We start from the raw sequence: 12,564 nt of genomic DNA on the forward strand, positions 1-12,564 counted from the left end.
TGGCTCTATATAAATAAACTGCAATCCAGAACCGCAGAGATCCCGGACATCGGACCCATGCCATACTGCTAGTTGGGGATGCAAAGGGCTTGCAATTAAATGTTTGATATGGATAGAATTCATATCAACAGGAGAAGTTGGGCAAGATAGGTGGGGTGGTAGTCAATCATGAGATGGTTTTTATAATTAATATGGGGATTAAATACAGTATAATCTTGAAGAGGGGAGGTGGTGGCAGTCATATAATGGTGGGTCAAAGGATTCCAAGTGCAAGAAAATTAGATTGGAGTATTATGTTTGATGCTAGATATGTATTCCATGCGCTATACTGTTAACAATGGAAAGCAGGTGGTTTGGGTGCTTCCAAGGTAGTGCAATTTGGCAAATATGCAACAAACTGTGCAGTTAATAAATTAAACAGAAACCTTGGCTAAACCTTAAAACTAAAGAATATAGAAAATATAAGATTAACAAAGCAGGATCATAATAACCTATCCTGTGCTTACAAACGTTTCATAAGATTACCAGATGCTTTCTTATAAATATATTTAAAATGGAATAATTACCGAAAAATGGGATCTCTTTAATCTTTATTATATAAATAGGACTATTAGACCACAAAATATATTTACTTGAGCAAAAAACCTGAACAAAAAAAATTCTTTGAGATGAAAATATACAATACTCGGTGCACAATTAGTATTTTTCATAAATCTATGAAGAATGTGTCTTCAGGTACAGAATAGCCTCTGTCAAATCCTCCTTCATGGATGCTCTCAAATCTGATCTAATTATTCTAAGATCTGAGAACAACCTCTCAATACTTGCTTGGGTCGGTGTCAAAGCAGTAACCATAAGGGCAACATCTCTGGCAATTTCTGGATATAAGAGAATGGTTTCTTTCACTGTTCTTGATGAATGATCTTTCTATTTACTTTACTGCAAATGAGAAATTTCATTGAAATGTATTCAATTTGTCCTCTATGGGTTGTGACATGGTATCCATTTCTAAGGGGTGATGCTTTGTATGGTCTTTGTGATCCAAATATTGGTCAAAATTATATTCATCCTCAGTTGATTAGGGTGAAGACATGGCAGCAGCACTAGCTTCTTCCTCCTCCAGACATTTCCTGTAACCCATTCATTCTAACTGTTACCTTGAACAGAGCATCTTTCCATCTGTCAGCTGTTGATCATACAAGCACAATTTCAGTGCATTAGGTCTACATAAATAGCTGCCAAAAGATTCTTGGCAGCTGCAGTTTTTCCCTCTCTCTTGTTTTCAATCAAAATAACAACTTTGCCCTGCTGTGCTGGTCTTTGTTTGTTTGTTTTTTTCTTGGCTTTCTCCTACAGTTTTGCATTTTTATTTTGTAGCTGAAGTTGGTATATTTTTTTCCAACTCCACCAAAAATTGACTCCGACCCCTGGTTTAAACATTGACCAATAGAGTTGATATAAGACCTCAGGTTCTATGTCAACAAAAGGTCCCCAAGGAAGAGGGTTGGCGTTGGTCTGGGTGAAATCCTTGGATAGGTTGAATGGAAGGTACCGATAGAAGCAGGAATTTGGAATATGATTTCTTGTTAGTATGTCTTCAAAAGACAAAAAAAAGTCTTAGCAAGGCTAGATCAGCACAAAATCAAATGTCACACTGAGTCGTCCAGTGTGCAAAGGGGGTAGGATTCGGACCTGGGAGGGGAATAAGGGATCGATTTTCCCCCCCCACACCAGGTCATGTGCCAGGAACGGTATGTTAAATTGTAGGTGTTAGATACGTGGTTCCAAATGGTTGCAGAACATGTTAACATGGGGAGCAAAGCTGGTTAGGCCTATGTTGAGGTTTAAGCCGTAATAGAGTTGATGGGTAGTATGAGTTAGAAATGTTGGCTTCTATATCTACCCATATTCTCATACAAGGAGGTGAATGCATTAGATTAAATGAGTGTCTCAGTAGTATTTGCTGACGTTAGGGGCACCCAGTCATCCCTCCCATATTGGCTTTTGTAATACGTCCATATGAATTATGGATTTTCTAGCCGTCCATATGAATTTAGTGGCTAATTGTTGTAGGGTGTCTTTGAAGTTTGAAAAAATTATAGGAAATATATAGATGTTATAAGTAATTTTATTACCTCTGTCAGAGGAGGGGGAATTGTTTTTTTCGGTATCTAAGGCAACTATGAGAGTTGGGAGCTTCTGCTTGTTGTGAATATGTATACAGTCTTGTCTGCTGGGAAGAAGCCCCACTTGATCTGAATGGATAAGAGTTGTAATGAGATTTTAGTGAATAATTTGACATCCACATTTAGCAGAAAGATGGGTCTTGCTACAATTGGGAACCCATCCCGATTTGGGGATGACTAAAATTTCTGCTCTCATGTTGACTGCATGAAACTTGGCGCCACAAGTTGAATAAGCCCAACAACATGGGCATTAGAGAACAAGAAATGATTTATTGTTTTTTGCCGTGGTTAGTTTTTATGTTAATTGACCCTTTAACACACACACACATACCTTAAGTATGCCAGATGGGTAACTGTGACTGGATCACTATTAAATAAGTTTTGGTATAAATTTATTTAAAGCAAATAGCGCAGGCCACTTATTTATATAATTGCCAATGCACTTATTTTTTATATTGTAAGATAGAAAATCGTTACCTTTGAGACCAGGGTAGAACAATTGTTTTATCTGTTTACCCTTGCTAAATGAAATACCATATATCTGATACAATTAGCCTTTGTTTACAAAGTCTTTTGTGTATTGTGATGTGGGAAACTGTCTTGTTTTTGTGTTCTGTGTGAATATGTATTCCGAACGGTCTGAAGAAAGACCCTGTACTAATTAGATCTTTTGATGTGTGAGGTTTCACTTGGAGACAGGAAGGTTTAATTTAAAACATGCTGCTACATTTCCTGTGTCTAAAACAAAGATGCAAGACATCACAGCGTTTCTAGAATTTCACAGATAAATGTAAATATCGTTAGCTTTGCAATGCATGTAAATTTATGTTTTTGTAAGCAGGGTACATCCTGATTCTAAAAATAGCCTGTGTCCAAATCTGTATAAATGCACTGACTTGTACACTGAAATGTATTCTTCTGATTTCAACTGACCTGATCACTGGGACTTTTAACCAGTGAGAGCAAATAAACATCTTGCTTCAAGACCTGCGTGAAAACATCTTCAATATTGCTGTAATCCTGTGACCTGCAGATTAGACCCTAAATCGAATCCGTTTTCCGACTGTCTGAGGTTTGGACTCATGCTTTTTCAGTACCACCGCTCTTGCCTGCTACCCATGCAGCCCTGGTTAGTGCGATAGGCCAGGGGGGATCCATCCATAGCAACCCTGATCTATAGTGAGAGGTCAGGAGTACCAGCCCGGGTACACCAGCAACGAGGTACAGCGTCAGTTACCCAGAAGGAGCGTGGTTCTGAGTGCCATAGAAGGAGCTCAGTGGTGGCAGTGTTGCAAGCCCCTACTACTGCGGCAAGAGGGCACATTTGGGATAATGAAAAGGGACGGTGGCAAAGTAAGCCCAGCCGGTTCCCAGCAACAACAGACAGGGTGTCACAGACTAGGGTATTTGCTTACTGGTTTTTGCACTACTCACCAAAGAGGCGCGGAGTATAACGTGTTCCTGGTCTTCACCAGGGACCCCCGCAAGGGAGTGTGGTCTTAGCTGCGGGAGACACGCAGGTCGCGGTCCTCAGAGGGAGTAACCAGTGAAGCAGTAGATGAAAATGTCGTGCAGGCCGAGTCCAAACCGAGAAATCAGGAGATGCCACAGGGGAAATCCAAAGCCGTAGTCAGGGTAGCCGGGTCGGGGTCAGAAGCACAGGAGGAAGTAGTCAATCAAGCCGAGGTCAAGTTCACAGGGAGCACAGAACAGGAGTAGTCAGTAACAAGCCAGGTAATACACAGGAAGCGCTGGAGAAAGGTACACAGGAACGCTGGAGCTAGGATGGGACCTAATACTCTGGCACTCACCATGTGCCAGAGTGAGGCTTTTATACACCTATAGTCCAATCATTGGCGGTGGTGATGCTAAACACCACCGCCGGAATTACTGGGAAGCGTTCCGTTGCCTAGCAACGGAACGCGTGCCCGCCGACCCGGAAGTACGCCCGGTTGCCTGGCAACCGGGCGCTCGGCAACAGAAGCAGACGTCCGTCTCTGTGCGGCAGACATAGCACAGGGACGGCGTCTGACACAGGGTGGCATAGGCGGTCCATCCTGTCACAGATTTCGTTTGAATAGCTTGCATTACGTTAATCAAAGCCATCTCATTGGTTGCTATGTATTGTAGTATATTTTTAATATTCCCTTTTGAATGTTGCAATAAACTGCAAAAGCATGATAGATGTACAGTATATATTGCAGTTTGCTTCATGGGCCATTACTTAAATCTAAACTTGATTCCCTATCCATTTTAGCATAACATTAAACAAAGCTTAAGTTATTCTTTTTGTTGTCATACAAGATGAACTCAACTGCCTTCACGTTATTGGTTGCCAGCTCACAACACAAACAATGTATTGCTCACTGCACTGTTAATATTGATGCTGAAGCTTTTTGAATATGGAAAATGAATATTAACCACTAATAATGTGTGTCTGATTATTATTTTTTCTGTACCCCCATTATTATTGTAAAATCATTACAAACTATAAAAGAAATTGCTCACTGGATGGTGGTCCTGTCTCCAGCTGTGGTTGAGCAAGTTGCCTCTTACCAGTAGTTTGCTAGAACAAATCTCCTTTTTTGCTTTTTAGCTACTTGCATAGATTTCTTTCATTATTTTTCAAGGTATCTTTATTTAATATACTGTATATTGTTTAGGTTATTAATATGGCAGACTTACAGCAATATAAGTTTGGCGTGTTGTCAGCATTGTCTTTTTCTTTTGTTTATTTTCACTCATCTGTAGTTGTTTAACAAGCAATGTGTTAATTTTATATATGGGGTAGTTAAAAGATATACATTATACAATGAACTATATTGTACAAAAGTAAACTCTAGGATGTCTGTTTTCTTAGAGCATTATACCAGATTAAGAAGGTTTACTATTGCTGTTAAAACAACATTAATATTTTCAGGAGCCAGAAGCTCAGTTTGCTGTAGTGAAAGAAGAAGAAACTGAAGAGCTGAGTGATATAGAGGAGGGAGGATTGGACTTGAACGTGGCACTGAAGCCTATTAGCTTCTATATCGCTGACAGGAAGGAGATGCTCCAACAATGCTTCCGGGTACTTGGGGATAAGAAACTGAAAAAAATGCTTCCTGATATGCTAAAGGTGAGGATATTTATTATTCATCTTTTTTAGAATAGAGTAATAAAACAAATCTAACAGCCTTAATATAGAGGAGTAGAGTAGGGCCCCACCACCAATTAGGAGGCACCATCATGGGGATGTTGGTAGATGAGGTTCTCAACTCTCCTTCAGACCCTTAACGTGCCCCTCTACACCTCACTTCTCTGCAGTCACTGGACACAGGACGCAGGAGGAATCATAGTGACTCACTTCATGATAGGAGTAGGGACAGAAGTACTTTTCCTCTTTTCCCCATATTTCTCTTATTGTGTCATTCGCAATGTTCAGTCCAGCAATGAGCCGCTGGTGGTGGGCGCTACACTGGGTGTGTGGAGGTGACAGTGTACAGGTCCCAGATATGGCGTTCTTTTTGCAACTTAATGGAATGAATCTATCTTTATTTTATGGACATGATTTGCAAAAATAATAATGTCTTTTTACAAAATGTATTCTTATAATTGTATTTTTTTCCCCCCTCAGTTTAGACACGCTTTAGATTGAGAAGAGTTTTTGACCGTTCTCTTACAATAACACTATTAAATTTAGTGCAACATAGATCTTATGGCAGTTTATAAAGGGTCCCCTCACATCTAAAGGAATACAGGTGACCTCGCCATGTTTCCTAGCACTGAATGCAGTAGTCCTCAGATACTTCCACATTTTGAATGCAGAGCTCACATTGAGTATTGTTCAGCAATCAGCAGGCCAGGAACCAAATCAATCAGATTCTAATTACTGGATGCTTGGGATGTCGCTGACAACCAGTGTCCATTGATTGTACTGCGCACTTGCCTTTTATCTACATCACAGTCTTAAGCTAGCTGTGATGACATCAGTGCACTGCGGGCGATCATAAAGTGGTAAAAGAATAACAATCATGATAAAATTTGTTCAGAGTATACCTACTCCCACCTTGTGATTTATTTAAATCACAAGGATTATTGGTGCTAATATAACTTAGGTGAACAAAAACAAACTAACAACCCCCTGATATAGGCCTCTCACAAATAACCTAAATGTTTAAATTTAGCTAAAGTCCTATTCAAAAGCTTATTTTTTGTTTTATATTCATAACCTATATACAGTGCATCCAGAAAATATTCACAGCGCTTCACTTTTTCAACATTTTGTTATGTTACAGCCTTATTCCAAAATGGAATAAATTCCTTTTTTTCCCTCAAAATTCTACACACAATACCCCATAATGACGTGAAAAACTCTTTAAAAATAAAAAACTATGAAATCACATGTACATAAGTATTCACAGCCTTTATCATGAAGCTCAAAATTGAGCTCAGGTGCATCCTGTTTCCACTGATCATCCTTGAGATGTTCCTACAGCTTAATTGGAGTCCGACTGTGGTAAGTTCAGTTGATTAGTCTTAATTTGCAAAGGCACACACCTGTCTATATAAGGTCCCACACTTGACAGTGCATGTTAGAGCACAAACAAAGCTTGAAGTCAAAGGAATTGTCTGTAGACCTCAGAAACAGGATTGTCTCAAGGCACAAATCTGGGGAAGGGTACAGAAAAATATCTGTTTCTTTGAAGGTCTCAGTGAGCACAGTGGCCTCCATCATCCGTAAATGGAAAAAGTTTGGAACCACTAGGACTTTTTCTAGAGCTGGCTGGCCGTATCAACTGAGCAATCGGCAGAGAAGGGCCCTAGTCAGGGAGGTGACCAAGAACCCGATGGTCACTCTGTCAGAGCTACAGCATTCCTCTGTGGAGAGAGGAGAACCTTCCAGAAAGACAACCATTTCTGCAGCAATCCACAAATCAGGCCTGTATGGTAGAGTAGCCAGATGGAAGCCAACCCTTAGTAAAAAGCACATGGCAGGCCACCTGAAGTTTGCCAAAATGCAACTGAAGGACTCTCAGACCTTGAGAAACAAAATTCTCTGGTCTAATGAGACAAAGATTGAACTCTTTGACGTGAATGCCAGGCATCATGTTTGGAGGAAACCAGGCACCGCTCATCACCAGGCCAATACCATCCCTACAGTGAAGCATGGTGGTGACAGCATCATGCTGTGGGGATGTTTTTCAGCGGCAGGAACTGGGAGACTAGTTAGGATAGAGGGAAAGATGAATGCAGCAATGTACAGAGACATCCTGGATGAAAGCCTGCTCCAGAGCGCTCTTGACCGCAGACTGGGGCGACGGTTCATCTTTCAGCAGGACAACGACCCTAAGCACACAGCCAAGATATCAAAGGAGTGGCTTCAGGACACCTCGGAACGTCCTTGAGTGGCCCAGCCAGAACCCAGACTTGAATCCGATTGAGAGATCTCTGGAGAGATCTGAAAATGGCTGTGCACCGACACTTCCCATCCAACCTGATGGAGCTTGAGAGGTGCTGCAAAGAGGAATGGGTGAAACTGCCCAAAGATGAGTGTACCAAGCTTGTGGCATCATATTCCAAAAGACTTGAGGCTGTAATTGCTGCCAACGGTTCATTAACAAAGTATTGAGCAAAGGCTGTGAATACTTATGTACATGTGATTTCTTAGTTTTTTATTTTTAATAAATTAGCAAAAATCTCAAAAAAATCTTTTTCATGTTGTTGTTATGGGGTATTGTGTGTAGAAATTTGAGGGGAAAAAGGAATTTATTCGATTTCGGAATAAGGCTGTGACATAACAAAAAGTGGAGGGCTGTGAATACTTTCCGGATGCACTGTAACAATTTCCACTTAGAGCTCATGCTCTTAAAAACTTTCCATGTTCAGTCTTCGGGGAGGATTTTGCATTTGTGCATGCCATTGAAGGCACCAGGTAGCCTGTCATTGCGGAAGATGTTTCATCAGGAGGTTAAGATCCAACCTCTCCTAGAGTGCACCATGATTTTGCCAAGTTGCTGGTTTGACTCTTAACGAGGCCTAAAGTGAACTTGAGCAATAGTTACCTTTGCATTATTCATACTTGGGCTAACATGCCTCACCTTTTCAACATCAACTTATTTACAAGCTAATGTTACATGTGCATCTTAGGAAGTTGGCACCTATACTATTTTTATTTGAACAGCATAAGCATTGTAGCTGCTACGTTTTCTTACACAAGGCTGTCTAAATTATGAGGGCAGAAACCACCATGTTACATTACCTTAGGACAGTAGTTATTTAATCTAAAGGTGAGTTGGTGACATCACGCCCTTTCTTGCCTAATCAATGTGGGATTCAATTATTAGGAAGGTAGATAGGGCAATCTGTTACCGGGACCGTGCATGCCAAACAGTGTGTTGTCTGCCGGGTGCTCGGGCTCGGCATATTGCGGATCGGGTGGACAGATTGTTGGGAGAGGCTGGGAATGACCCAGCGGTTTTGGTGCATGTTGGCACCAATGACCGAGTTAGAGGAAGAAGGGGTGTCCTGAAGAATGATTTCAGGGACATAGGTCGCAAACTTAAGGCAAGGACATCCAAGGTAGTATTTTCGGAAATACTACCTGTGCCACGCGCTAGTCCAGGGAGGCAGCGGGAGATTAATGCGTGGCTAAAAGATTGGTGTAGGAAGGAGGGTTTTGGATTCTTAGAGCACTGGGCTGATTTCTCGGTCAGTTGCCATCTTTATTGTTGTGATGGATTGCACCTGAATGAGGAGGGGGCTGCACTGCTAGGGGAGAGGATGGTTAGAAGGTTGGAGGAGATTTTAAACTAGGCTCCGGGGGGGGAGGGGGAGGGGCAAGCAAGTATTTATGGAATAGACATTGAGAGTAGTAAGGAAGAATTTAACAAGAGTCAAGGGGGTGGAGAGGGGGGAAAGGGAAGCATAGCCGATAAGGAGCGGCCCTTTTTAAAGCAAAAAGAAATACCTAAGGGAGGCAATAGACTTAAGTGTATGCTTGCAAATGCAAGAAGCCTGACAGGTAAAATGGGGGAGTTAAAACTAGTAGCAATGAATGAGCAGTATGATATTCTAGGTATTACGGAGACCTGGTGGGATGATACACATGACTGGGCAGTCAACTTGGAAGGCTATTCTCTCTTCAGGAGGGATAGGGTAAATAAAAGGGGAGGAGGAGTATGTCTTTATATTAAGCCAGAATTAAAACCAAGTATTCAGGAAGTTATGTTCGAGAATATTAGTGCTAATATAGAGGCATTGTGGGTGGAAATGTCCAGCGGAGGAAAAAGTTCAGAGAAGTTGCTGATAGGGATATGCTATAAACCGCCAGATATTAGTACGATTGAGGAAGCCCAACTTCTACAGCAAATTGAAAAGGCTACACAACTAGGTAAAATTTTAATTATGGGGAATTTTAATTATCCGGACATTGATTGGAGTACTGAGACCTGCGGTACAGCTAGGGGAAATAGGTTTCTGAGCACGCTAAAAGACCATTGCATGTCCCAATTAGTAGAGGAACAAACTAGGAACCGGACTATACTGGACCTAGTAATAACAAACAATGTAGACGTAATATCAAATATTCAAGTAAAGGAGCACTTGGGAAACAGTGATCATAATATGGTCTTATTTGAAATTAGTTTCCAGAAACAACGGTATAAGGGATCAACTAGGACTTTAAACTTTAGAAAGGCAAATTTTAATATGCTAAAGGAGTCTATAAAGAGCATAGACTGGGACAAAGCCTTTGAAGGAAAAAATACAGAAGAAATGTGGGCTGTCTTAAAAATGTTGTTGGAAACATACACGTGTAAGTTCATTCCTATGGGAAATAAATGTAAAAGAATTAAGTAGAAACCAATGTGGCTAAATAAAAAGGTAAGGGAAGAAATGCAAAGGAAGAAGCGTGCATTAAAATTGTTTAAGTCTGAAGGGTCAGAGGAGTTCTTCCATAGGTTCAAGGAATGTAATAAAACATGCAAAAAGGAAATTAGATTGGCTAAATTAGAAAATGAAAGGCACGTTGCAAAAGAAAGTAAGACAAACCCCAAAAAGTTTTTTAAGTATATAAATGGCAAAAGGATTAAAAAAGATAATATAGGACCCCTAAGAAGTGAGATGGGTGAATTGATAAATGATACTAAGGAATAAGCAGAGGTATTAAACACGTTCTTTTCTTCAGTATTTACCAGAGAGGAACAATTGGCAGGAGTAATACATAAAAATGGAAATGAAACCATGCTATTAATTAATACTTGGTTGTCAGAGGAAGAAGTCCAAAGGCGACTGAAGAATATTAAGATAAATAAAGCTCCAGGTCCAGATGGCATACACCCAAGGGTCCTTATGGAGTTAAACTCGGAAATAGCTAGACCGCTATTCTTCATTTTCAGAGATTCAATCTCATCAGGCTCAGTACCAAGGGATTGGCGAATAGCAGATGTGGTGCCGTTGTTTAAAAAGGGGACGAGATCACAACCAGAGAATTATAGACCTGTAAGCCTGACATCAATAGTGGGGAAACTACTGGAAGGTATTTTAAGGGACAGTATTCAGGATTACTTGGCACGCAATAAAATTATTAGTGGAATTTAACATGGATTTGTGAGGGATAGGTCATGTCAAACTAATCTAATTAGTTTCTACGAGGAAGTTAGTGGGAACTTAGACCAGGGCAGGACAGTAGATGTGGTCTACTTAGATTTTGCAAAGGCCTTTGATACAGTACCACACAAGAGGTTGGTTTACAAAATAAGGGAACTGGGTCTAGGAATCAAAATTTGTACTTGGATCGAAAACTGGTTAGAGAATAGGGAACAGAGAGTTGTGATAAATGGAACATTTTCTAATTGGTCAAAGGTCTTAAGTGGAGTACCTCAAGGTTCCGTGCTGGGACCACTCCTTTTTAATATATTTATTAATGACCTTGGTGATGGTTTAGAGAGTAAAGTTTCTATTTTTGCAGATGACACTAAACTCTGTAAGGTAATAAAATCAGAGCAAGATGTAGCTTCTCTAGAGAGGGACTTAAATAAACTGGAGGATTGGGCGGCCAAATGGAATATGAGGTTTAACACAGATAAATGTAAGGTTATGCATTCAGGGATCAAAAACAAGAACGCAATCTATAAATTAAATGGAATTAATTTAGGAGAATCTATATTGGAAAAGGATTTGGGAGTGCTCGTAGACAGTAGACTTGGCAATAGTGCTCAATGTGAAGCGGCAGCTGCAAGGGCAAACAAAGTATTGGCATGCATAAAAAGGGGCATAGATGCAGGAGAAGACAGTGTAATTTTGCCACTGTATAAATCGTTGGTAAGACCTCATCTTGAATATGCAGTACAGTTCTTGGCACCACTCTATAAAAAAGATAATTTGGAACTAGAAGGGGTTCAGAGAAGGGCGACAAAATTGATAAAGGCTATGGAGTCATTAAGTTATGGGGAAAGGTTAGCCAGTTTAGGCATGTTTACTTTAGAAAAGAGGCGTCTAAGGGGAGATATGATTACTATGTACAAATACATTAGGGGTCAATATAGAGAGCTTTTTTGGGAACTTTTTACCCCAAGGACCATACACAGGACACGTGGTCATCCCCTAAGGTTAGAGGAGAGGAAATTTCACAACCAGCAAAGGAAGGGGTTCTTTACAGTAAGGGCAGTCAAGATATGGAATTCATTGCCAGGGAAGGTTGTGATGGCAGATTCAATAGATATATTTAAGAAAGGGTTAGACAAATTTTTAGCGGAAAGGTGTATCCAGGGATACGACCGTTAATTTAAAATGAAGGATAGTAGTGGATATAGGGTAAAAATAGGACTGCAATATTGAGTCTGGGGGGATTTTCACAATTGAAACAGATTGGCGGTTGCTTACTCTGGATTAATTTCAAATATAAGTGCAGGATCGCAGGAGATCCAAAATAGGTTGAACTTGATGGACTGGTGTCTTTTTTCAACCTCATCAACTATGTTACTATGTAATGCTTGAAGCTTGTCAGAATTTGTGGATTTTTGTTTGACCACCCACCTCTTAAGGATTGACCACAAATATACAAACAACCAGCACCAGGCTGAGATGGTCCCAGGATAACTGGCAGACCTAGAGCACCTGATTTTTACTATGATTGGATCGCTGCCCCCCTGTCTGTCATGTGCCTTGTGGCTCTTAGTAGTACAGCAAGTGCTGCATTGTACTGTGGAGTTTGTTTTTCATTTTTTAATCAATGGATTAACAGAAGAAATAAGGAAAGAAGATCCCTAAGCAGTTAGAGGAATAAAGATGGCAGTGATGGAATGGGGGAGTCTCAATTTAGAATAAAGAACTTTTTTACATATTGTCTGTGTTTATTTTTTGTACTTTACTATGTGGCACTACAGATACCAGCAGG

General features: G+C 40.4%; 1 protein-coding gene across 1 annotated transcript in view; it reads left to right on the top strand.

Moving 5' to 3' along the window:
• CAAP1 (caspase activity and apoptosis inhibitor 1) overlaps nt 1-12,564 on the top strand; it is a 45,366-nt gene that overhangs the window by 1,848 nt on the left and 30,954 nt on the right. The window contains exon 2 of the mRNA XM_075210081.1: nt 5,107-5,304. Within this exon, the coding sequence (XP_075066182.1) occupies nt 5,107-5,304 (198 nt within the window). The remainder of the gene's footprint in view (nt 1-5,106; nt 5,305-12,564) is intronic.

This window comes from Mixophyes fleayi, chromosome 1 (assembly GCF_038048845.1).
Source record: "Mixophyes fleayi isolate aMixFle1 chromosome 1, aMixFle1.hap1, whole genome shotgun sequence".
NCBI lineage: Eukaryota > Metazoa > Chordata > Amphibia > Anura > Limnodynastidae > Mixophyes > Mixophyes fleayi.